Source organism: Ricinus communis, chromosome 7 (assembly GCF_019578655.1).
Source record: "Ricinus communis isolate WT05 ecotype wild-type chromosome 7, ASM1957865v1, whole genome shotgun sequence".
NCBI classification, from domain to species: domain Eukaryota; kingdom Viridiplantae; phylum Streptophyta; class Magnoliopsida; order Malpighiales; family Euphorbiaceae; genus Ricinus; species Ricinus communis.
The window spans coordinates 1719706-1746501 of record NC_063262.1 but is presented as its reverse complement, the minus strand read 5'-3'; the positions used below and the strand labels follow the sequence as shown (position 1 = coordinate 1746501).

The 26796-nt window shown below is 33.0% G+C and overlaps 6 protein-coding genes across 6 annotated transcripts; 3 read left to right on the top strand and 3 right to left on the bottom strand.

Annotated features, from left to right (window-relative positions):
* The first annotated feature begins 2357 nt into the window (after positions 1-2357).
* LOC8264225 (E3 ubiquitin-protein ligase ATL41) lies at positions 2358-3941 on the top strand. The gene has a single exon (XM_002525094.4). The coding sequence runs from the start codon at positions 2901-2903 to the stop codon at positions 3690-3692; it is 792 nt and encodes a 263-aa protein (XP_002525140.2). The 5' UTR covers positions 2358-2900; the 3' UTR covers positions 3693-3941.
* A 2231-nt stretch (positions 3942-6172) lies between these two features.
* LOC8264226 (PLASMODESMATA CALLOSE-BINDING PROTEIN 5) lies at positions 6173-8443 on the bottom strand. Its single transcript, XM_048376271.1, has 3 exons — positions 7358-8443; positions 7081-7108; positions 6173-6620 (listed from the first exon to the last, which is right to left on the bottom strand). Exons 1-3 carry the CDS (start codon positions 7686-7688, stop codon positions 6452-6454), a joined length of 528 nt encoding a protein of 175 aa, XP_048232228.1. The 5' UTR covers positions 7689-8443; the 3' UTR covers positions 6173-6451.
* Positions 8444-8888: 445 nt separating this feature from the next.
* Positions 8889-12150, bottom strand: LOC8264227 (sodium/calcium exchanger NCL). Its single transcript, XM_025158430.2, has 7 exons — positions 11532-12150; positions 11032-11217; positions 10556-10737; positions 10260-10405; positions 9815-10091; positions 9381-9680; positions 8889-9231 (listed from the first exon to the last, which is right to left on the bottom strand). The coding sequence occupies exons 1-7, from the start codon at positions 11920-11922 to the stop codon at positions 8983-8985; spliced, it is 1731 nt and encodes a 576-aa protein (XP_025014198.1). The 5' UTR covers positions 11923-12150; the 3' UTR covers positions 8889-8982.
* Positions 12151-13325: 1175 nt separating this feature from the next.
* LOC8264228 lies at positions 13326-15953 on the top strand. Its single transcript, XM_002525097.4, has one exon. It carries the CDS (start codon positions 13462-13464, stop codon positions 15715-15717), a length of 2256 nt encoding a protein of 751 aa, XP_002525143.1. The 5' UTR covers positions 13326-13461; the 3' UTR covers positions 15718-15953.
* A 925-nt stretch (positions 15954-16878) lies between these two features.
* Positions 16879-19815, top strand: LOC112535728 (glutamate receptor 2.5). The gene is made up of 7 exons (XM_048376537.1): positions 16879-16962; positions 17041-17457; positions 17567-17659; positions 17789-17882; positions 18030-18431; positions 19225-19277; positions 19468-19815. The coding sequence occupies exons 1-7, from the start codon at positions 16879-16881 to the stop codon at positions 19813-19815; spliced, it is 1491 nt and encodes a 496-aa protein (XP_048232494.1).
* Positions 19816-22040: 2225 nt separating this feature from the next.
* LOC8264231 (basic leucine zipper 61) lies at positions 22041-25554 on the bottom strand. The gene is made up of 4 exons (XM_002525100.4): positions 24528-25554; positions 24270-24360; positions 24019-24145; positions 22041-23036 (listed from the first exon to the last, which is right to left on the bottom strand). The coding sequence occupies exons 1-4, from the start codon at positions 25130-25132 to the stop codon at positions 22882-22884; spliced, it is 978 nt and encodes a 325-aa protein (XP_002525146.1). The 5' UTR covers positions 25133-25554; the 3' UTR covers positions 22041-22881.
* Positions 25555-26796: the final 1242 nt, after the last annotated feature.

Sequence of the window (26796 nt, the reverse complement as noted above, 5' to 3'; positions counted from 1 at the left end):
TTTTTCAATATAAAGATTCAATTATTGCATTTGCTTTATTTTTTTCCTTAAAAAATCAAACAATATCTAATTAGTATTTTCATTCAAAAGAATTGAAAAGATATCATATTTTTTGGTGTTTTTATTATCTACTAGTATCAGTGGAATTTATTATATTTACAATTAAGATTATTTAAAAAATGATTAGTATTTTCATTTTAAAATAATTGAAAAGATTTCAGTTTTTATTTAGGAATAATAATTATTTATCACTTGTTTGTTCATATTAAATTAGTTATTTTTTATATTTAAACAATATATTCTTTTATTCATTTATTTGGAATTTTATACTAACAACTTATTTCATCAGAATTTCCATTAAATAACCGTTAATTAGGTTTGGTTTTATACTATTTACCTTTTGATATTTGATGTAATATATAAATTACCTCTTATAGTTTATTTATTATACAAAAACCTTCTTATCCAATTTTCATATAAAAATTAATTTTAGTGGCTGTATAAAAATAATTAATTAATATTTTTTAATTACTCTAATTTTTAGCATAATTAAATTCTCATAAAATTTAAATATCTTAAAAATATTTATATTAATAAAAATATTGAGAATTCATATAATTTAATTTTCAATTGTTAAAATAAAATATATAATAATAATAATAATATTATTAATTTTGTTACAGTAAAATTATAATCTTGATAAGAAGTTTGAGAATTAAATTATATTTTTTAATTAATTTAGATTCTTAATTATATTAATTTTTAAAATATAAAGAGATTTTAGGATGATAAATAAAATACAAATGGCAATTTATATGTTACATAAAATATTATGAGGCAATACTATAAAACCAAAAATAATTACTGATTTCTTAATAGAAATTCTAATAATAGTTGAAGTTTTTAATATAAAATTATAAAATAAAATAAAATAAAAATATATTTTTTAAATATCAGAAGTAATTAGTATAATGTGAAAGAACACATAGAATGAACAGTAATTATCCCTTTATTTATTATTTACTATTAGTAAAATTTATTATATTTACAATTAAAAATATATATAAAAAAGATGCCTTGCCGTGTGGTATACACCTTGTAGAACATGCAATTAGCAGACTTAATTTTCTTTTTGTAATTGAAAAAAAAAATTAAAAAAGAAAAGAAGAAGAAAGAAAACCTAAAACGCGTTTTTAGTTTTGAATTTAAAAGTGTTTATGTGTTGGAAGAAAACTTTGCTTTCTAAGGCAATAAGTATCACATTCACACCAAACCTTAGGTATACATCATATACATATATATGTACTCCATTTTTTGTCAAAATTGAGGGCCCCCTCCCTTCTTCTACAATGTTTTAAAAAATAAATCATATTTACCATTTTATAAAATTTAACCCGATTTAATCCTTATCAAAATATAAATTTTCAAGAATTTTTAAATTAATTAAGTTTTAAAAAACAATTAATAAATAATTTAAAGTATATTGATTTGATTTTCAATTAAATAAAACCCCAATTGGCCAATTGAATAATAAATCTAATTCATTGTAAGATTTGTAATTTTAATTATTAATTGAGTTCTGTTCGATGCTCAATTTCAAAAATTGACAATTCCCAAAACCACTGAATTAAAATTTATTAGTAATTTAAAGAATTTTTTTTTTTAAGAAAAAGATTAAAAATATTTGGACATGTAGCTCATGGAAAGTCCACACCAGCCAAAGGTGTAACATGCTAACAATTTCGTGGGTTTAGTTTATTTAGGTACACCGTATAGTAAAAGATTAAAAATAGAACAATTTTGGAATGAAAAGAAAGACTTCTTATTCAATAAAGAAGGAAAATTGGGTTGATTAATAAGCAAAAATAAACAGTTAAAGAAGTCTACTTTGTTGACTTCAAAGAGGCACCACCAAATTAAGCAGCCTTGTTTACCAAAAAGAACAACAAAATAATGTAAACTAATTCAAGTACATGGAATATGAATATAGTTTTCAAAGACAAATTGAATTGATATCCCAAAGTTTACGTTATTTGCAGGCTATTTTCTATCAATCTTTTTTCTTTAAATAAAAAATTAATTAATATTGCAAAAGTATACAATATTATAAACCACAAGAACTTCTTCTCAAAACTATTGATAAATAATTTGTTTTTTTTTATTAAAAAAAGCCTCATAAAAGATAAAATATAACCAATAGGAGTTCTAACAAATTCGAATTTAGGATCTTTAGTATTATAATTATGAAGAAGAATAAGTGATAAAACAATGACAACTGGACCTTAATATAGGTAAAACTTATCTAACCTATAGTTATACATGTAATAAATAATGAATAACATATATCTTTTACACATAGATAGATATTAGATGATTAATATTTACCTCAGTCATTTAATATAATAAATTATTCATTCATCAATTTTGATATATAGATGAATTATACATAAAACTAATATTAGTCATAATTATCTCCAAACCTACAAAATCACAAGTTTAAACTTTGACAATATCCCACCTAACCTAATATTATCCCTTTTATATTAGTGTTTATCTACTTCAAAATTACCCTCTCTAGCCATTGTGTTTAATTATTCCCACAAAGACCCATATAATAAATTGTTTTTTGTATACTCCATCCAAAGTAAAAATAAAGAAAAAGGAAAAGGAAAATAAATAAATAGATAAAAAGAAAGGAAACTGAAAACTGAAAAGTCAACATTCAACCGTCAACCCTCTAGAAATTGAATTGTATTGAACATGCAGTCCGAAATTGCCACGAATTTCACAAGTCTCATATTCCCACAAACACAGGATCAAAGAAATTTAAAACAAAACAAACACACCCCAATAAATAATAAAACCTAAAACCTCTTCCCTTTCTCTCTACGCTCGACTCTATGTTTCTGTTTCACAAACAACCCTTAATGCCAAAACAAACAGCAGCAGACCCTCCTTTCCTCCACCGTGTTCCGCCGCCTGTGGCCATGAATTTTGGCCTGGAAAATGAAGGGGAAGATAGCCCATTATTTGTACACAGAGACACATATGATTTAAACAGCAAGATCATGCTCGCTGCAATAACTTCTTTATCATTTGTTGTGGTACTAGTTATAGTACTTCATATTTATGCAAGATGTGTTCTCAGACGCCAAGCTCGTGAGAGGGCTAATATTCGCCGCCTAGGGCTAGCTACAGCCACCAGTGAGCCACCGAAGACCGGACTTGATCCGGTGGTCATTGCCTCACTTCCTATATTTGTGTATAAGCAAAGCAATGGGGACCAGGAAGATAATGATCAGGAATGTGCTGTTTGTTTAAGTGTTCTTCAAGATCAAGAAATGGCTAGGTCATTACCTAATTGTAAGCACACTTTTCACGCAGAATGTATCGATAAGTGGCTAACTTCACATTCTACTTGCCCCATCTGTCGAACGGAGGCTGAGCCGAGGATTCAGCCCGAGCCACGTGAGGGTCCGGTTCCAGCTGGTGGTGCAGCCACGGCTCCGCCGTTGGAGCAGGTGGGCACAGAGGGGACTTCAGAGAGTGGAAATCAATCTTCTAGTAACAAGGCTAGTGGTTCAATTTCTCGGTTGAGTTCGTTCCGTAGAATACTTAGCAGGGAAAGATCATCGAGAAGAATTCAATCTGAAACTCAAGAACAAGGTTTAGAAGATTTAGAGAGACAGTAATTTTAGGTAATGGCATGTGTCTACATTTGTTTTCTGGATTATTATAATTCATGTATTTTTATTATATATTTAATAGACAAAAAGGAATAGTACAGAATACAATGTCATAATCGCCATTCACACATATATACAATTAAATTGCCTTAGTTCAAATAAGGTGATGGTATACGAACAATACTTAGATTATTGATGTGTAAATTGAATTTCTCGACATTGTAACATTTCTATATTTTTGGGTTACATTCTCAACCGAGGATTTAGCTACGCAAGTGGCGACACTTGCCCTTTGCGCCGCTAATTCTTTAGCGCCGCCAGGAAAAGGGTCGCTAAATGAAGAATAGAATGTAAGTCCCACCCCCCCTCCCCGCCCTTTTGCCTGCAGTTATCGTTTGTTTTTGCTTTTAGTTGCCCTTTGCTTGAAGAAGAAAGAGGAAAACTTAGGATGTGATTCACAATTTTTGGTATTTTATTTTATCTTTTGAGTTCTGAAAAAAAGTAGTTCATAATGTTTTTTTAAAAAAATCAATATATTGGATCAAAAAAATTCTAGAACATGCTCAACCCAACAATCCTAAACACACCTGGGAGTATTAGGTAACCTAAGAAATGATGAAGAAGTTCTTAGGACACAGATGAAACGAAGCTAATTTTAACTAATCACACATGATTTGTCTTTTCTTCAGTTCGAAAGATATGTTTAATGAAAAGTCAAGATCTTGATTCTTGACATTTGAGACTTATAATTGGTACCTCCCTAATGAAAAGTAATAACCCACTTATTGATTGTCCTCCTTAATTAACTCTTTACTTCATTAGTTGGGTTAAAAAATTTTGATTAATCAACAGAGGTTTAATAAACATATTTATCAATCAAAACAAAACTAATTAGATCTATAATTGAAAATTAAATTTCATATAATGATACAGTCACATAGTCTAGCAAAATCCAAAGTTAGGAGGCTAAAAGAGGATGAGCCCCTTAATTTGACTGGATTAACATTCATAATCACTTCTTAGAATTATTTTTAAATCTAACCTAAACCTACATGGATAGACTAGGTTTTGCACAAATTGATCAATGCTAATGTGTAACTCGACTTCAACCCTGCAAATCAGTAAGGACGTATATGACCAGAAACACAAGGTCAGTAAATATAGGGGCTGGAGCATGATTTCTGCAATTGGGGCCCCATAATATTTGATTTAGCTAAGGGACCAAAATTATGATATTAGGGTTCAACAATTTTTTATTTATAAGTAACCTTCCTTGGAAAGTAATAACTAAGAGAACAAGAAAATATATACATTTTTATAAGATATGGATGATTCGATAATTCTATTATAATTGTCTAATGAACTAATAACTAGCCCGAATTGTTACGATGTTATAGTAGAGTTTTACGTTACTTTTAGAGTTGCTTCGATCTATAAGAAATTCATAGACATCGAGGTTCTACCCTAATGGTTTTTTTCTGAGACTTGAGGCTTTTCGTAGGAAGGGTCGAGAGTTAACCCCTTTTGTTGCCCTATGCTATTACTTTCGTTTTTGAAGCATATGGGCAGTTTATATAAACAAAGATTGTCAATTTGATAGCAATTCATTTGACTTCAAATAGTACGTTTTTAACTTTGAATTTGATTTTAGTGGTATTTACAAATCAATGTTAAAAAATGAATAGTTAATAATTTAAATGTGATTTCTATTTTAGTTATAAATAAGTCTTATTCAAATTGAAATATCCACCTACCATCAAGTTAAATCTATAAATATATTAACTTAAATATGATTTATGATATAGAATTTCATTGTTTATTTTTTTTATTTTTTTTGCCACCGTCCGCAATACCATTGGGAGGCCCAGCAAAGCACAAAAAGTGGCCTTATATATAATCATGGCCCAAACCCCCAGAGCTTCAATAGCAATTTTTAGCTCTTCCAATATGGGAAGATGATCCCAAGTCCTTGTGATGAATTGCTACTCTTACCATTTGAGGAATTTTAGAACTTGAACTCAATATTTATGTCTGAACCAACATCTGTTTTGTGGAAACATTAAAGAGAGCACGATGTAGTCAAGTCTATCATTAGCAAATAACTTAATTTAGGAAACATTGCAGATCTACATCCAGGCTATGGAAAGTAGATGTAAAAAGGAAAAAAATGATGATGGCAGACAAGCATTTAATAATAGAAGATGAGGCTTCTAGCTTCTTTTTCAGTTTCCATGACCCAAAACTTCCATTTTCTTTATGGAAAAGAAAAACCCCCCAACTGGCTGCGGCCCCACTTATTCAGAGGGAGTATTACCTAGATTCCTCACAGGAGAAGTGAGTAGTTGCTGCAAACAACTAGCCTAAACAAGAAAAGTAAGCTAGAAATTTCTCTATGCAATGCTTGTTCAAATAAAAGCTGCCTTTCGATTTTAAGGTGACAGGCGATAAAAGAGAGGTCCATAAGCTCATAAAACACAGATGAAACCTTAACAAGAATTTCAAGCTGCTTGATTATGTTAGTATATTACAAAGCTAAGCTACAAATGGATGTGTCAGAAGTGGAAAATGACTGATGATTCCATGAAGTTACAGAATAAGAAATCTGGCCTGGATCAGTACTAATTTCCTATCTTCTTAACAAAAGAGCACAAAGCCTTTGCCTTTCCCTCAACACTTTCACTTCAAAGTTAAAACTACCAAAAAAAACAAAAAAAAAACTTGAAACTACTTGCTTACATGAATAAAGAATCAAAATCAGCTCTCTACTATACCCCAATTATCATTGCAAGTGTGACAAACAAATTACTGGTGACTATGGGCCAAAACCATGTGCCTGCAATCTGACTGCATCCACTCAAATCTGCACTGTCTGGCCCCATTCCAGTCGATATTGTTGTTGTTGAACCAGAAATGGTGCCATTCTTCACTGATGAACTGCAGTACAAACCAAATTGTACCATTCCATTTATAGTTTACCCCAATAATGATTTAATAAAGATATTAATCAAAGAGAACATTTTATAATCCACATTACAAGATTTCCTTACGAGTGAAAACTCACATAACTTATATTCAATTTAAAGGACATTAATGGATTCATGGAATTTCAATCCAAGCGAATTTGTTTTTACTCTTTAATCAATCAAGTCTAGTAATTTCTAGGTACTTCTAAAATCTTGATTGAAATAAATCATGCAAGATTTCAGTTGAATTGAAATGCATTGTTTTGCACAGTTACCAGAATTGGAAACCATTGGATTTCCAGACACAAGAATTGACTTAATATAATTCATTTCTTCTCCAAACATACACTTTAAGTCTAAACACAGAGCAACGGAAATTACACAAGAGATTAAGGAAAAGAGAAGTAATATCACTGATTGTAGTCCATTACCTGGAAGGGAATTTGCAATTACCATGACCTGAAAAACAAAACAAAATACAAATCAAGTAAAAGAAGCCACCAATCAGAACTCAATAAAGAACCGACCTTTGATCAAGAATTAGCAATGCAATTAACAAAGTGGCATAAAAAATATATATTTAACAAATAATATGAAAGTTCAACCTTTTCCCAGATCTAAAACCAACCCAATAAACAAAATAACTTAAAACCCCTTCAAAAACATGCATCTGCTAAAAAGATAAAAAGAGGTTCAGAAAATACTTACTAGGGTTTAAAGAAGTAGGAGCAGCAGTATTACTAAAGAAACAAGCATCATCAGTCAAACCATTCTTCAAGTAATAATCATTAAAAGCCCAAGAAGCAGTTGTTTGGATATCATTAGGGTCATAACAGGGTCCTCCTTGTTGAATAGGACTACAGTTTGCTCCACCAGGACCACAAGCCCAGTCAATCGCCGATTGCAGCGACTGATCATCAGCGTTGTTCTTTGCCACACACCATAGATCCCTTTGTCCAACGATGCCGTTCTGTTGACCCTTTAAAGAACATGGAAGAGACAAGAGCAGTAGAAGCAAGAAAACAGAGGTGCCAGACATGTTTAAAAGATCAAGAAACTGCTTACGCTGTAGTAAAGTAAAGATTTGAGTGTGTGTATTTAAATAGAAAAATAAAGAAACGGATTTGAAGTGAGAAATTGGAGAGGGTTTTTTTCTTTTATTAAAGAAGAGAGTGTACTGGAAATGTGACCGTTAAGAAGGCAGAGAGAGAGAGAGAGAGAGAGAGAGATCCAAGAAAGTAACAAAGGAAGACTGGGAAAATAAAGAGAGAGTGATAGAGAAGGAAAGAAAGTGAGAATTATAAGTAAAGAAAATGGAAAGATGTGACTGTGTTTATGTTTTGTCCTTTTTGCGGTTACTTTACTGGCGGCAACTGACCTTTCAGAATTATTTTGTGCGAGTGGAACGGAACAGAGCTCTTCCTCTGTTCATCCATGTGTCCGATCTTTTTCAACCAAGTTAACTTTTTTTCCTTCTCAATTTAATCCGACCGTAAACTGAAACCAAAGTAGATTCACTTAAATTACGAACTAAAACCGGTCCAATTTTTCTATGGATGGTGTAGAATATCTAGCTAGCTAGGCCAAGAATATAGCTTCTATTTTTATTTTTTTAAATAAGTTTAGTTTGATTTTTATTTTTTTTTAATTTTGAGACTGAAATGCATATACTATAAAATTTAATTTAGTCATCTAATATTTAATAAGATTTAATTTGTGCTATTTAACTTTTTCTGCATGGGCTTGAATTAATAAGTTTTAAATATTATTTATTAACTAATTTAATTATTTAATTAAGTTTATACATTTTAGATTTTTTAATTAATTGATCGAGCAAATAACAAAATTGGTGGTGATTTAATTTTGATGTTGATGGTAGTAATAATTTTGGTTGTTTAGATTGTGAATTATATTTATTCAGTGATAATGATGGTAATTATTTGTTTTATTGGTGTTATTATTGGTGGTAGCAGTGAAAAGGTGTTGGTGGCAGCTGTTGGTTAGTTTTAATAGCTTTAATAGATTTATTATAAATTAAAAATATATTTCTTATTTTAAAATTTAATTTATAAATAAATAAATTTCAATTTAACTTTTCAAACTCTTTGTTCAGAGTTCAATTAATTTATGATTCCGCCACAATTGGCCTTTTCTAATGTTATTATTATAACCTGCCAGCTTACTCTTTGAAAAATGACTAAATTAAAACTATTTGAAAAATATAGGAGCTAAATGAAGCTATACTTCAGCCTTTGGGCATCAAATGGAAGTAACTCAAGGCATGTTTAACAATGGTGATGTTATTTTACTGGTCTGTAAAGTAAGGCTAGGATTTAGGACCACCCCAAAACATAGTTGAAGATATAAGCAAGCAACAGAGAGAAAGGGTACATTGCATAAGCCACCAGAGACATCCAAAGAGGGAAAGTGGTGCGTAAACTGGCAATTAGGCCAATCGCAATGCACACAATCAGAATTATCAGAACTTCAGATGAGAAGTTCCATGTCAAACCCCGAAAGTAGACAAGTCCCAAGAACACTGACAGGGAAAGAACATTGCTCATTGTCACCGACCCATATATCTGCACCAAAAAAATAAGCAAAAGAAGGGTTCAGAGTTACCTAATAAAATATAAGGCCATCTTTCATTTGATTTCAACATCTTATTCTTCATCAATGTCTAGGAACATGTTTTTAAGGATAAAGAAGAAAAGGGAGAAAGACTTAAGACCTCAGAGTATGCTAGAGAAGCATATCTTGACTTCTTCCTGCTGGCAAAGATCATGTCTGAGACCACCTCACTAGAGCTAGCAAATGGCAAGATCACGAAGGATACAAAGAAGGTAGGAATGTTTGAAGCAGTTGAGAAATTGTCAACAGCATCTACCAGTGGATCAGCAAATACAGCAGCAACAATTGTTCCTAAAATCAACATCAGCACTGCTTTTGTTGTATTCCATTTCGGGTTTCCAGGATTTGATGAAATTTCACCAGTCTGATCTCCTAAAACATCTTCTTCTGCACTTGTTTGCTGCAGCTTTTTACATTCTATGTTATTACTATTATAAGTATTAGATACTCAGCTATTTCATGAAATCTTCACAATTAATATGATTAAGGTAAACGAGATCATTAGGCCTAACTTAATATGAATAGCAACATTACCTGATCAAAGCCTGTTAAAACTTGCGATGATCCTCTACTGTGGTCATCAAAATATCTAGCAGAATGTTTAGCTTCACGGAGCCACTTTGAAATTCCACGGGTAAACTCATCCATATCGACACACGAGTCGCCTGATGTATCAAAATCTTTCAATACTTGATCAACTGCAACACTAACATCAATATCTAACTCGTCAAACTGGATTCCAATTATAAGTGCCTTCAACTCTGCAATTGTCAGGTATCCATCTGAGTTGTCATCTATTGTCTTGAATAACCTGTCATTTTTGTCAATGGAGAGTGCATTAGGTATCAATCTTACAGAATTTTGTTGAATTTCATATGGCCAGTGATGAATAGGACTTGTATAATGTAACATATGGAACCTCGGAAAGACTTGACAGTAAGAGAATTGGAATGAAAAAAAAAAAAAAGAAGTTACTAACTTTTGAATAATATCTCTGTTAAGATCACCATTAACTGTGAAAAGTCTTCCAAGCGAGCGCTTTTTTAAATCTTTAAGTATTCCTGATATTATGTTCTTATGTTTCGCATATGCAATTCTTCTCTTCTGAATCCATGGCTGAACAACCTGCACCAAAATGTTTAACAGGAAATTATATGTCACAATCAATAAAGTTATATGTCACAATCAATAAAGCTTAGTTACTAAATTAAGGAAAACCATGCAGTCTCCATCAAGAAAGATATGTAGGATTTTTGGAATCACTCAAAATTGTACCTGATATAGGCTGTAGCAAACTAATAAAATAAGGGAGACGATTAGGGAAACCAGAATTGCTAAGCGGCTTTGAGAAGTTCTGTGCAAAACTTGTGGTAGCTGAACTAATATGAAGGGGATAATAGATATTACCATGAGCCTTGCAGCAAAACTAGTCCAAATATCAGTAGTCACTCCAGATCCTGCAGGTATAAACCACTGAATTCTGTTCCAAAACTAGAAAATTTTGTACTATGCACAAAATAAGATCAATGGGTTTATAGAGCTTAATAAATTAAATCCCCTTTTCTAGTCTAGTTAAAGACAAGCCATAACCGGACTCACTACTGCAGTGCATAAACTCATTGATCCTGATCGTGTAATGTGAATAAGAAGTGAATTTTTGCAGTATCACTGCATCGAAAAAATTAAACTTTACGAGTGCAGGAAAAAAACAGAACAGTCTAAAAGAAAGCATTAGGAAGGTACCATCATACCGATTAGGCTAAATGTTTTTGTATCTTTCGAGTCTACAGCCACAGAACCTTCAATGTCACACTTGCCAACAATGAGGCAAGAGCCCCATAGTAATGTCAGAAGCAGAACAGTTGATCCAGCCATCAAACCCATCCCAACTGACACCTGACTTTGAGCTGTTTCTGTGCTCCCAGATAGCCCAGATGCTATAAAAACAATAGACGTGTATATATCAGCAGACACTCATACAGCACCAGATTTATAAGACTGTTTAAGCAGTAACAAAATGCAGTCTCTAAAAAAAAATGGACTCCATGTCTTCTTATTGCTTATGCATATCAATGTTGATTACAGAAAAAAGAATTTTGATGTTTCTTGTTAACGCTATGGAAATGAAGTTTCTATTCGCAAGTTGGACAAGTTCTTTCTTTTATCTCTTTCTTTTCCTTTAAACACAGATTGCATGTAAATCAAGAAAGACTTGAGAGATCAACATTAAAAGAAAGAAAGTAAAATTTACCAAGGATTATAGCTGAATCAGGAAGGGCACTCAACACAGGCAAGAAAAGACCACCTATAATGCCAGGACCAAGAATTTGGAGAAGTATCTCACTTCCATCAGACAACAACTTAGCAGACAGGAACATCAAATAACCATAGACAAGAATAAGGAAAATGTTTCCGAGGATTGTGGTTGTGCATGGGAAGAAACCATATGTTTCATCGCAGCTACCATCCGATGAAAACAAGTCGTATAGACGAATAAATGGCTGCTGTCCCTGAGCACTGCTATATTTTCCATCAGAAACCATGGAAGAACTTGGATTATCTATAAAAATCCGACCATGGCCAGGACAGGCCAGTATAACAAAGAGGATTACCAGAGATAATAAAGAAAATTTCTTGTTCATGATTAGGCTTGTTTCTTTCAGCAGCTCAAGTGGATTGAGTTGAAGCTGAAAACCAATAAAATAAGTGTAATTTGTGAAGACTATAATAGAAAGGAAGGAATCTAGAACAAGAAATTGATTCCCTGGAAGGATTCTTAGTCAACTATATGCACAAAGAGTGTCAAACTGGAAAACAGGTTGAAACTAAAATAACAGAAATGAAAGTTGATTTTCAAGCATGTATTTAATCTTTTCACTGAGAATTACAGCTTGAATGACAAGTACCATTAGACTGGTGTTATGGAGCAGTTGTGGAAGTATTCTTCTAATGAGGTGGCCATGTGAAGTCAGCAGGGCAGAGAACCATGTTTATAAGGTTCATTTACATTTTAATTACCATTATTAAATAGTGGATTTAACAATTGAAATTTGGTAAAGAATTATATGCTTTCTCAAAGCAACCAACCTGCCTAAAAATTTAACGATTTTGTGCAGCTTGGAGTCTTTTGGACAACCTTCTGATACATTTGGGATATTATCATTGTAGCAGTTGCAAGCTATATCTTAAGTTGGAGCCCACTTAGAACCCAATTAAACTGAAAAATAGAAAAAGAAAAATTAGAACAAGGAAGCAATATCAGAATAGCAATTAAGGTATGCAAATGAAGGAGTCTCATGTTTATATGGAATGTAAGCATAAATAAAGTAGTAGTTGGCAGAGGAGATTATATAGGGAAACACCTTACAATTTAGGAGGGCCCAAAAACACAAACACACACACACACACACACACACACACATATATATATATATATATATATATATATATATATATATATTTTAAGATTCAGAATTGATTTGAACAAAAATGAATTTCAGAATATATCAGCTACTGATTTGATTAATTAAAAAATCAATTCAATTAAATAAAAAGATTAGAAAAATAACAAAAAAAATCAAAAATATCAGTCAACTATCATCATTAAAATTTATTATTTTTAATGATATTTAGTCACTGAAAACTGAAAATTAAATCTGATATTGTATTTGATTGAAATTTATAAAATTTATTTATAAATCTAAAGTTTACATGATTTAAATGAAGTAACAACTAATTTAAAATTTTATATATTTAAATTTATATAAAATTAAATATAACTAAATTATAATCTATAAAAATAAATAAAATTTTTAAATAAATTTTAATTAATTTCCACAATATTAAATTATATCATTTCATTTTATTTAATTTGTTTATATTTTTTTAAATAAAAAAAATTCTTAAATAGATTTCAAACAGGTAAATATACAAACTTTTAGTTAGTTGGATTAGCTATCTTTTTAAGTTGATCTCGATTGATTAAATTTAATAATAAAAGTAAAAAAACATAAAACACATGCGGAATATAATTGTGGGAGTTCCTCCCTGGGTCCATGTTCGTATGATACAATAGTGCCGTGCCCAGGGTCAGCATCGTCAGTCAACTTTCCATTTTCCTAAACTTGAAAATCGTCTGAAAATAGGCACCACCGTCTCTGCCACCAAAATTGAAGCTAAAAATGAGCTCTCCGACTAACTCACAGAATCAACCCCCAACCTCTCCTCCACAGGATCCTAACTTTACACAACAAAATCAAAATCCCAATAAAAATCAATTCGAAGATTCCCAATCTCCTAAAACCCTAACCCTAGTTGTCCCTGACACCGAAGAGGAAAACCCTAACCCACAATCCGATGATCCTAACCAATCCGACCCAGAAGATATCGCCCAATCCTCTCCAACGATCTCCGACAGCCGCGTGGCCTTCACCACGGTCACCATCCCTCGCCGCGGTTGCGGTGGCGGTGGTAATGCAAAGCGCAAGAAAAGACGTGGTGGTAAGAAATCACACAAAAAACTCGAACTCTTAGTTGAAAATTTGAACCCTGTCCCGTTTAGACCCATCAAGAACCTAGATTTTGCCTCTCATGAATCTCTACTTAAAAAACTTGGGTTATGGGACTTTGTTCACTTGCAATTTGATATTAGTAATCTCCGCGCTGATCTATTAGCTCAATTGATTGCAAATTTTAACGCCCAATGTCGCCATAGCTATGTTAATAATGTTCGAATCAAGGTTAGTCGCCCTGACTTAGCCCGCGCATTGCAGCTTCCAGTGAAGAAAGATAAAGTGGATAATGCACTGGAGGATATGGAGAGTAAAGAGTCTATAGAGTTTGTTGAGGAATTTGTGTCAACTTGGTTGTTGTTGCATGAAGATACATGGATGATGACTGATGATGTATTGAATGTGAATAAATTGATTAAAGGTGGCAACTTTGAGAAGGTTGATTGGTCCGAGTTGATCTGGTTGATGGTTAAGAAGGAGTTAGCTGCTGCACCTAATTTAAGGAATTGTTATTATGCCTCACATTTGCAGCTTTTGATAAGATCTCAGAGGGATGACTTGTTTAAGGATGAGGTTGTTAAACTGGAGATAGATATTAAGGAGGATGATGATGAGGAGGAAGATGTGAAAATAAGTGAGGAAATTCATGGAGTGTCGGAGTTGGAGGAGCATAACATTAAATTGAGTCTTGGTGGATTGGATAATATGGTGAAAGATGATGATGAGGATGAGAAAGCAGGAAAGGAGGAAGCTGTGGGTGAGGAGGAAGCAATGGATTTTGAGGGAAGTAAGGAGGATGAAGAACAGGGGCAGTGGAGAAAGAGCAGTATGGATGGGAGTTTTCTGCAAAGGTGTAATCTTGGTGATGTTGGAGCTGTGGAATGTGAGGTGGGGAAAAAACAGGAAGAAGGGGGAGGAGAGGATGAGGGAAAGGAAGGGGAGAATGGAGAAGAGGAGGAGGGAGAGGAGGAGGAGGAGGAGGAACAAATGGCTTTTAATATGTCACCTAAAGGGGATGGTTTGGACGGTATAAATTCTGAGAATCTTATTGCAGCCATGGCAGCATCACAAAATCCTTTTAGTTCTGGGGTGCAAATTCGTAATAATGTGTCATCAGGGGACTTTCTTGCTTCTAGGGTTGATGCACAGTCAATTCCTGGCAGTTCATCGCTTTTCAGTAATGTCAATGGAAACAAGAGAGATATTGATCATCTTGAGAATGATATGCCTCATCATGCACTTAATAGTGCTACTAAGAGGATGAGGAGTGATGGACCTTGGGATATGAAGTCACTATCTGAATTTGATGTGTGTTTTGAGCAAATGGAACGTGTAATGGGAAAAGCTAGAATGCTGTATGAGGCAAAGGAGCAGGCTTTTCAGGAGCTGAGTATCCATCAGCAAATGTTGATGAATGAGTTGCAGCAGCGGGAAAACATGATTCAGCATTTGCACAAGGCAAAGTTGGAGGAGCAACAGAAAAGACAGTTGGAGACATATAGGCTAGAACGGGAATTATATATGATGGGAAATCTCTTAGAAGGGTACAGGAAGGCTTTGAAGGAGACGCACAAGGCATTTGCAGATTATCGAGCAAAATGTCGACACCCTGAAGAACCAATTTACAAGGATACTGGATCCGGGGGTCTTGTTTTGAGTACCACGGAGTTGGAGAAGCTGCGGCTGAAACAAGAGGAAGAAGAAAGGCAAAAGCGGCTGTTCGCTGAGAAGAAGGTTAAGGAATTTGAAGCAGGGTGCATTAGTCAATTTGAAGCATATAAGGATAGGGTAAATATACTGTGTGACAAGCTGCCCGTGCTTGAGAAGGAACTTAATGTCTTGAAGGAAGATTTTGGGAAGCGTAAGGTCTCAGAGAAATTGGAATGTGCTCCAGCTAAAGAATCAATTCCTCAGGAGTCTGTTTAGAGTCTTGTGGAATATGTAAGTTTAATGGAAAAACATTGGAAACTAGAAGCTCAAAATTTATAGTTGCTGCTGAAAATTCCCTTATTTTGATATCCTAGATGCTTGGCAGTAGTTTGGCATGATGCTATATTTATTCTCTGTTTTTACTTTATGGTTAAGATGCGAATTTTATGTTGTAGTGAATTCTTATGTATTGGTGCATCTCTCTGTTAATACACCAGATGCCTTCTGGTTAAGCTCTATCTCTCTGCAGCTGCTAATTTGTTGTTCATTTCCATTTCGCCACCATCATTTTGTCATTTGAGTGATGATTTGATCTGCAATCATGTGTCCTTTTCAAGTGCTTTAGGAATCTGGATAATCTTGTGGATCTGAAAAGTAGAGTACATTTTATGAATCCTGGCTTTTAATGCGCGAAATACTAAGATTAAAGAAATTTCCCCTTTCTAAAAAAGAAAAAGAAGAGATTGATGAAATTTCTGAGAATCAAGCAGTATTCTCAACTAAATATGATAAAATGTCTATTATCAGCAGCATATTTGATGAGGAACTATGAAACTTTACGAGAAAAGGCAAATTATGCGCGCTGGAAATTTGTTAACTATTTGGCATTCCAAGGACTTCGGTTAAGTGTAAATTTGCCCCTTAAACTTTCTGGTGAGGTCTAAATTACTCCAAAATTAATTCTTAGCCAAATTATCCAAAATATTTTGCATTCTGACCGAACCTGCCCCAAACCTAAGAGATTGTGATACTTGTGACAAACTAAAAATTAAATAAAAAAGATAAAGCATTATTTTTGAAATCTTTTGCCCAAAAGTAAATGTCATTTACGAGGACTTCAATTCGGCTGTCACGGGTATCATTGGATACTTAATCTCTGCTCTTCAAGTTGCAGGATCAGAAATTAATGACCTTTTGCCTCTTATCTCTAATGCCTTACTGACTATCTGGAAAGTTAAAGCATCTTAAGAGTGGCCGATGTAGAGTTTTCATTGTTCATACTACGATTAATTTAGCAGCTAATACCTTTACAGAAGCAAAGAATTTAGGAATGATGGAGGAGGAGTTTGTACGGATCACAACTAATGATATTACAAATTTGACACCGATGATCTATAGCCAGAACCAGGAATATATGCTTTACAAGCTTATGATGCTATGTGTGCTCTAGCTCTGGCAATGGAAGAGATTCCATATCAAAAGGGCCTTCAGAATTCAACAGATAGTTCTCGCATAGCATCAGTGAGTGGACATAATCTTTTGAGCAGACTAAAAGTAAACAGCTTTGAGGGTTTAACTGGTGCATTCATTTTCAGATAGGAAATTCTTGCTCCGGCTCACATTTTTCGGTTAATTAATGTGGTCGGGAAAAGTTACAGAGAACTTGGATACTGGACTGAGAATTTAGGTTTCTCAGAGAACATTGGCATTCGTGGTAAGTACAACAAATCAATGAGAATTCTAGGACAAGTATTTTGGCCAGGAGGCCCTTGGTCAGTTCCTAGAGGATGGGCAGCACCAACAAGTACTGAGCCACTTAAAATTGGAGTTCCTATGGGGAATCAATATAAAGAATTTATACATGTCAAACATGATAATCGTAAGGGTATGACTGTTACAGGCTTTTCCGTTGATATCTTCAAATCCGCCCTCAGCTTTTTACCTTATACATTGCCACATAATTTTGTTCCTTTCAAGGGAACCTATGACTCTTCGGTAGAACAAATTAAACTTCGGGTAAGATTTATATCTCTTTTGTACAGCAAATTTTGACTTCAGAAACTGTAGGGTTGCTTTTTATAGTGTTTTATGCTGCAACTAACTCGTTTTAAATACATTGTGTAAGATCGTTGATGCAGTAGTTGCTGATACAGCTATAGTGGCCAACCGGTGCCAATTTGCAGAGTTCACGCAGCCTTATGCTGATCCAGGCCTGCAGGTGTTGGTGTATGTCAAACCAAAAAGATTAAACAGAGCTTGGTTGTTTACAAAACCATTGACAACATCCATGTGGATCTTCACAGGGCTAGTCAACATTTATAATTGAATTGTTGTTTGGTTGATTGAGAGGCAATACAACAACCAGTTTGCCCAAGGCACTATTTGGGAGCAAATTGGAAGAATGCTCTCAACTGCTTTCATCACAATATTTTCACTGAAGGGTGAGAATTGCATCGTTATTTTCTTTTTCTTTTCTTTTTTTTTTTTCTCTTATTTACTCTTGCAAGAACTGAAACATTTAGTATTAGAATGTTCTCCAAATGCGTAATGTTTGATTTTGCCCTTATTTTTTTTTATCTTCGCTGTAGGAGATAAACTGCACAGCAATTTGTCTCGGACGGCAATGGTCGCATGGCTTTTTGTGGTAATAGTCATTACTCAAAGTTTCATTCCTAACTTGACAACCTTGCTTACTGTTCAAAGACTTGATCCAGTAATGGTTGATGTTGGAACACTGAAGGAGAGTAGAGCAAAAGTTGGGTGTGATGGAAACTCCTTTGTTGTGAAATATTTAGAACATGTCCTAGGTTTCGATGCTGAAAATATAGTACGAATATATTCAGGAGATCAAAATGCTCAGGTTCTTGCTAGTGGAGAGATAAATGCAGCATTTCTTGAAGTTCCATGTGTCAAAATTTTCCTAGCCAAAAATTGCAGAAGACTTGCCTCTTCAGGACCTACTTTTAAAGTCGGAGGTTTTGGATTTGTGGGTATCCTTCAGAATAACAGCTAGCATTATTAGTTCTGAACCATTTTTCAATCTGGACGGGGATTATGAGTTGTTCGGTCTGCAGCTGGTGGTTGATAGCTGATGGTTGATAAATTAAACTGTTTAATAAATTTTTATTATCGATTGTTGCTAGTATATTAAATGACTATTGATGATATAATTTATCATTAAATATAATTTATTATATTATATTATATTATATTCAATAATATAAATTAATAAAAATAACTTAAAATAATTAAAATTATTATAATTAATTTTCTTTAGCTCAATTATATTTATTATTACAAAATTTATAAAAATTATTTTAAAAGTAGAAATTTAAATTTAAATTCTACTAATAAAAATTTATAATTTTAAATACTATAATTATAAATATTATAATTATTTAATTATTAAGAATAATTGCAAAATAATTATTATTTATTATAAAATATAAAAATATGATTATATGAAATCAATTTATAGTAAATTATTATTAATAAATTTTAATACAGATAATAGTATCCAAATAAATAAAAAAAAATCAAATTAACTATCAGCCGATAAGAAAAAACCTCTAAAATAAAACAGCTGAAAGACTAAATCAGCTATCAGCTGCTGTTTTTTAAATTTTTACTAAACGTTTTAATATAGTTATTCAACAAGAAAGAGGTATCAACTATACCAAATCTCTGAACCAAACAACCTCTACATCATGTCACTGTTAACATAAGAGGTTTTATCAGCTTCAAGTCTGCGGATAAAAGTTTTTTTTTTTTTGATTGTTTCAGGAGTTTCCAAGGAGTTCTCCATATCTTCTGACATCTCTGAAGCAATTTTAAGCGTAGCAGAAAGTGGAAACTGAAGGATCTTGAAACTTCTTTGACCTCCTCCTACAAGTGCTTGGCCTCGGGGTCAGATGACCATGATAATCTGGGACAAAGTAGCTACTGCGGACTTTTCGTGATTACTGGAGGAACATTTACCCTCTTTTGCTATTTGGTGTTGGTTATATTCTCCCAAAATGGTATCAGCCTATGGATCCTGCTCCAAATGAAGTTTGCTTGCCTGATAGACAGCAACCACAGCATGATCCTGTTGAAGATGAGAATCGCCAGCCTAATGGATTTAAAGATCCTATTGAAGATGAGCATTGGTCGCCTGATATACAGGAATTGCTTATTCTGATTGCAGAAGAACATCATTTACCTGGTAGACTGCGAGATCCTGTTGCAGATGGGCATTGCTCGACTGATAGACAGCAGCAGCAGCACGATCCTGTCGCAGACGAACATCATTTGCCTGATAGACAGCAGCAGCAGCACGATCTTGTCGCAGACGAACATCATTTGCCTGATAGACAGCAGCAGCGGCAGCATTAGTAGGAGCAAAATTTTTTACGGCAAATCACCATTGGCTATTTGCTCCATAAACGGAAGATCAAGACTACCGGCAACTGGAGCTCCCGAAACTTACGAATAGGAGCCAATATATTTCTGATTGCGTCCATTTATTGTCATTAATTGGAGTATCATTCGTATTTTTATATTTTTTATTGTTCAGTATCCTCATTTGCTAACAGAATAATCATGTAAACACCACCTTCACTGTCTCATTAATTATCAATTTTAATCAGAAGCACATCTTTGTTCTTTCTTCAACCTGGCACCCCTATATCGTCTTCTATCAAGACATTATCAGAAGATCGGATGAACATAAATTCTGAGAGAACCTGTACAATTGTCATAAAGAAATAAAGCTGAAACTTAGTAGCATGAACCCTGTTCAGAGTGTGGGATCAAAGTAAAGGCTGTCTTTCTATTTTTTTATTTATTTTTTTGATAATCCTTTTTCTTTAATATGGAAGTATGGAACTCCCATAAGGATTTTCCTGAAGGAGATATTCTTGAAAAATGTATTGAAGAGTTGAAGCTTTTGGAAAGTTATTTTCTTGAAGGATTAATCTCAATTCTCAAGCTGTTTTCAAGAACACTTGAGTATCAATGTCATGCGGAAGTGTAAACCTAACTAAGATACTCACCTCAGTCAGTTATTCTTTAAAAATGAAAACTATCAATGTGATGGAATCAGTAATTGAGCATTTTTCTAATTTTATTAACAAATTAAGAAATTATGGATTATTCTCCATTAAAACCATTTTATAATCCAAACCTTTTCTTTCTGAAATAGGAATTGATTTCAATTATACATTTGCTCATTTTGTAGCTGAGATTTTTGATAGATGAAAATTGGAACTTCAGAATTTGTGATCTTTCCATTTAATTCTATCCAAAAACACCAAATCAATCCCACGAATTTCACTATATACAAATACGATTAGATATGTGCAATTTTCTTTTTCTTTTTCTTTTGTTGGGGAATAATTGTCCTGACCCACCTTTTAAATCAAAATTATGCTGGAGATTGGAAAACTTTAAAGCTCCCTAAACCTACAGTAAGTCTGAATCTTTATTCTCATTTTTTTCTCAGGCTTATTTTATCCTTAATAACATTTTTTTAATCTAGTATTTAGTCTAACTAATCTAGAGCATTTGTTGTAAAATTATATGAAAAATAACTGTCAATTTTTAAAAATTTAAATTCAAATTTTTAGTAAAATCTCAACCATTCAATTTAAAATAAAAGGCGGAGGTTACAAATATGATAAGTCATGCTCAAGTTAAATATGAAAAAATTTCAATTTCAAAAATTTTAAGATAACTACATTTTCAAAACTTGAATTCAAAACTTTAATTGAGATCAGTAAAGACCTTTATCATTTCATCTATAAATAAAATGAGCAAATGCATCACAATATTATTTTGAATATTCCAGACATTTGGATATGGCAAATGTAACATAAAATTATTAATACATATATATTTACATTTTGAAACCAATCTTAGATATTAGAGCATCATCCTCCCATACTAATTTCAAGAATTGAAATATTTATCTGGAGTGAGTGGTTTATACTCGACGAACAGTTAATATCTTTTAAAATATATTTTAAAATATGTATTATACACATAAAATAATAATGTATTATAAAATAAAAATAGTGTAAAAAAATGAATAGGAAAACACTAAAATTAAATACCAACTGGAGTTTCCATACCCAACCAAATTCTCGCAAGTGTGGAGACATAGATGAGTGGGAGCATGCATGGCTCTTCGACTTGTCCCTCGTCTGTTTCTTCTAAAGTCCTTTAAGTTTTCTTGTTTATGATTTAACCCCCCCAATTTTATTAAACATTTAACAAACAAATCCAAATTCAACAGTTATATATTTTATCTAATTTAACTCAGCTACATATCTAAAATTTAAACTCAATAACTTACTTAAATTATAAAAGGCTCTTACTATTTTATCTATACTTTCTTAAATATTTAGGATATATTTTATGATATAAATTGATAAAATTACATCATTCCCTACTTAATTCGCATTTCTATTGAATTAGGATAATATTTCTAGTTCAATTTTTTAATTTACAATTTTACACTTTTAATTAACTCCATAATCCTCAAGAATACATGGATGATATTAAAAACTCAAATGTCAATTTAACTTTCATTAAGTTTTCGAATCACTAACATTTTTGCATTGAAACAAAATGAAACTCTTGAAATTAATCTGGGTTATTACAACAATTTGACAAATTAACAAAGAAAGAAAAATAATCAATACAACAAAGAGATCAATCGCTGAAAAAAGAAAAAAGGCACAGCAATCTGACATGCATCAAGGTATCAAAAACACTTCCCATGCAGCTTCACTGACAACCACTTCCCTTTCCTTTCATACATCCCAACACAATACCACTAAACCTAACTTATAAAAAGAATAAATCAGACTAAAATTAAAAATAAAAAAAATTAGAATCAGTACCACACCTCTCCTTCTCCTAGTTAAAGCAAAGACAATTTTCTTTCTTTTTCTTGTCTGTTTTTTTTTTCTTTTTTCTTTTTTCCTTTTAACTCACAGCTGCACATGTGTTTTCCTGCAATGCAATCATGCAAGGTTGAGTGGTCCCCAATCAGATGTGAACACATCACGTGAATGTACAGATTACCAGCAGAGAGCACCAATATAATATAGAGTCCCCTCTTCTTCTATGAATGTGACTCCTTTCCAGTAAATATTTCTTCTTTTTTCCTTTTTTTTTTTTTTAATGGGGAAGCATGGTGAAGTGACCAATGAAACCTGTAGCTTTTGTTCTGTTACAATTATTCCAAGAAAAAAAATATATTTTGATGCTGCTCAACATATCTCCAAAATTTTCTCCAAGAATCTTTTATTTCTTTTTGACATTGAGATTATATGTCAAATTCTTGGTTTTTTTTTTTTCTTTTTTGGTGAAAAGAGGATTGTAGTGTGTTCTTGGTAATGAGAGATTACTGGTCAGTTTACCATGCTTGAACAAACTCACTGGAAAAAAAAGGAGTTAAACTTGGAGTAGTTGCTGTCCCTTCTCAGTAGGAGCTGTGGAGTCAGTTGCTGGAGATGGTGATGCTGTAGCATTTTCCATGTTCTTGAGGTTTTGTTGGTGATAAACTTGCCTTAGTCTCTCTATTTCTCTCTTTAATGCTTCCTGATGAGCTGCATTTGTTTCAAATCCATTAGTTGTCACAGGGTTTATCAGAACGTGAAAAGCCAAATCTAACATGGGAACATAAATATTACTGGCTTTTTCAAAATATTAATGAATAGTATATGCCAGTATCTCAGAACTCAAAAACGTTAAGAATTACTCTTCTCATGAGTGAAATATTAGTTTTTTTATATATATTATACTAATTAAAGACATTCACATACGATATTTATACTTGAAAATTAGAATAAAGTAGAAATCAGAAATAAAATATATATCTAAACACTAATATTAACCCTCCTAATTATGAAAATGATATTTTGATTCTAATGATAGAGCACCTAAAAGTTCTCTACCAAATTTGGAACTTTATAATTTGATTTGGTTGCCTTGAAAATCAGTCTTGAAAGGCATCATTTAATCATCTACCTTTTACATAACTTAATAGGCTCTCCCTCCCTCTTTCCTTTTCCTTTTTTTCCTTTTCCTTTTTGGTTAATGAAATTGGAATTCATTTCATGAACGACTACTTGACACGATAGATAGATGTGATTGCACTAAGAAATTGTGGAGTCCAAAATAGTGATTTAAGAAAGCATTTATATTTCAACCCACCAGCTTTATTTACATGTGACCTGAGAAAACTAACACTATTTGCACTATTTGATCTAAAATCGCTTGTTCCTTAATTATGTATATGTCAAGTACAAGGTGCCACTACATTATAGTATAGAAAAAAAAAATGTATATGCAAGTTGTCACATTGCCCTACAGATATACAAGAGTATCACTATATGTTTTTATTCGATACTTACCAGTATTTACTCGATATATACTTATTAAAATATAGCAAATTATTAGAGATAATGTGAGATTATTTCAAGATAAGCACTTATCAAAATTTGAAAAATCAAAATAGCATGTTATTATTCCTTAATGCTATAGAAAGCAATTAAGATGTCATTAAGGGTTAATTAAAGAAGCACTGACCATCTTTAAAAATCTTATCTTGAGCTAGGGCAGCAATTCTTTGCTTGAGAGCACTATTATCAACATTCAAAAGCAAGCGTTGATGGTCTAGAAAGGCAACCCTTGGTGATAGAACTGAGACTTCAGCCTTTTACAACAAAAGAAGATGAAAATTAATTAGACCCACGAATACTCTTAAACCATGCATTAATTATTACACTTTAGAGAGAAAAATACATATCTTGTAAGGAATTAATTAGTTAATCACTTACTTGCAATGAGGTGACACTTCGTTCAAGCTCAGATATGTACTGTAGCTTCCTTACCCGTGACCTTTGTGCAGATTGCCTATTTGCCAAGATTCTAATGCAAACAAAAAGCAAATGTAATTAATGGCTACCTTGAGATTAAATATTATTACAGGCTGTTTCAGCAGCATACGAGACTTTCTGCAATATTATTGTGTGTATATATATATATATATATATATATATATAATATATAAGTTGTGCAGGCGTATGCATGATTACCTCTTGACCCTTTTGGGATCGATAATTCGATCACTGGAAGTGGTATTGGTTGCATTTGATGGATTTTGTGTATCCGTTTGGCATTGGCTTTGAACCTCATCAGACTCATTTCTTATCTTTTGCTGCTTTTGATCAGACAACGTCGGTTCTTTCTCATCATTAAAGCTATTATGATCCGATGGCGTTGATGGGTTGGAGCAGGAAGGCGCCACCGCATTGGAAATATCATCATTGAACATGGACATGAATTGTTCATCGTCAAATTTATCGAAGTCGCTGCTACTGTTATGTCCAGAGCCATGATGATGATGATGATGATGATGAGGTGCACCTATGGCACGACATTCTTCTATCAATGGTGCTTCAAGGAATGCAATTGAGTCACTAACTGACCGCCTGTGGGTCCCACGTCTCGCCGATGAGAAGTCGAGGAATTCGTCTACCCATGAAGGGTTTTGCGTCGTGGTGGCGGCGGCGGCGGCGGTGGAGGCAGCAGCATTGTTGTTAGAAGGTGCTATAATTCCCATGGAAGGCAATTTCTGATGATGTGAGAATTCGGGCCATGTTGGTTGCATGTTTGGAATTTTTGGAGGTAATTGTGCCATTTAGTAGTGTATAATAATGTATTCAACACCTCTAAATGACACAAGAAAAAAAGATTCAGACAGAAGGAAAGAAACTAAAAGAACAATCTTCAAGATTCAAGAAAAGCTCAAAACCTATAATGTGGGAAGGGAACTCAAGAACGATGTTCAAGATATAGAGCTTCTTCTTATTGTCACCAAGAGAGAGAGAAAAAAAAAAAAGAACAACCCAAATCACAATTGTCACCAAAGGGTTGTTCTTTGGTATAATTATATGAAATTAAGAAGAACACTAGAAATGGAATGTGATAAGCAATGGTAAAGAAGCAAGAAAGACACAAGAAGAAGAAGAAGAAGAAGAAGAGGAGGAGGAGGAGCAAGAGGAGAACAATATCATCATCATCATCATCATTAAGAGCTTTATTTTTGTCATGTCATTCAATATATCCCCATTAAATCTTGCATCCTAATCTCTTTCTTTCTCTCTCAATGTGGCAGTGGGGTCACATGGGAAGAGATTGGACAGCTATCTACAGCTGTTAGGAGGTTGGGTCTCAACGGTATTACTGGAAAGTCGCCAGTAGTTTAATAACTAGAGGAATCAGTAACCACGTGCCCTTGTGACCGTCCCTTTAGTGGGTACCTTATAATAGTCTCATTATTTTCTTTTATAGAAAAAAAAAATCATCCTAAAGGAACATTCCTGTGTACCCACCAACTAATGTTCATTTCCTACACCACTATTTCCTGTCCATTTGATCTCTTCTCTTATTCCAATCCTATCAACCCATCAAGCTAACAAGTCAAATGGGTCATCATCCTTCGATTAATATTCCCATCATCAGGGTCCAAACTTCCTACATGTTCCTATACATATGGGAACATACTCTGTTATTGCGGAAGGGTGTTATTACTTATTAGAGGTAAAACGTACTTGCAGTTTAGTTGAAATATTGTTGGAAGGTTCTTAAAACTTAGTGTAAAGAAAAAATTTGAAGAAATGAAGAAGTCGGCTGTGATCATTTCACAGCCATGTATAGATAACTTCCTTGTTTATGGAAGTCATTAGATTTTGAGAGACACCGGAGGCAACGTACATGTGTTCTTTCAAACGGTAATTTAAGCGAATGTTCGTATCTATACATCAAAATTATAGATGATACCCGTACATATATATTAATCTTTTATACATTGCATTTTGCATACAATATCAAAATTATTTCACAACTAATTATATTTATGAATAAATAATAAATCAGAAGAACGCATAATGTATGTACTTTCTCTCTTTAAATTATTTACATTATCATCTTAATTTTATTATATTAAATTAAAAGAGAAAACAAGTATTAGGAGTCTGAGATTTGGGAGAGTGGTAGTATTTGGGGAATGAGCTGTGAAAGAAAAGGGGTACTTGGAAAGGGATCATGTCAGGCCATGTGAATGATTTGCAAGCTTTCTTTGCTTTGTCCCCAAACCATACCCACATGTAGGGCAGTGTGTCCTTTTTATTTCTTTAGCTACCACACAGCTTCTTGGCACCTTCCAATCACTATCGTATTGGAATTTATGTTGTTTTAATTAATTCAAGTGCATGGGAGGCACTAATCATGATTAGTTTTTAGAAAGAAAAAAAAGAAAAAAAAAGAAGAGATGTTTAAGATATATTATAATACTTATGTAAC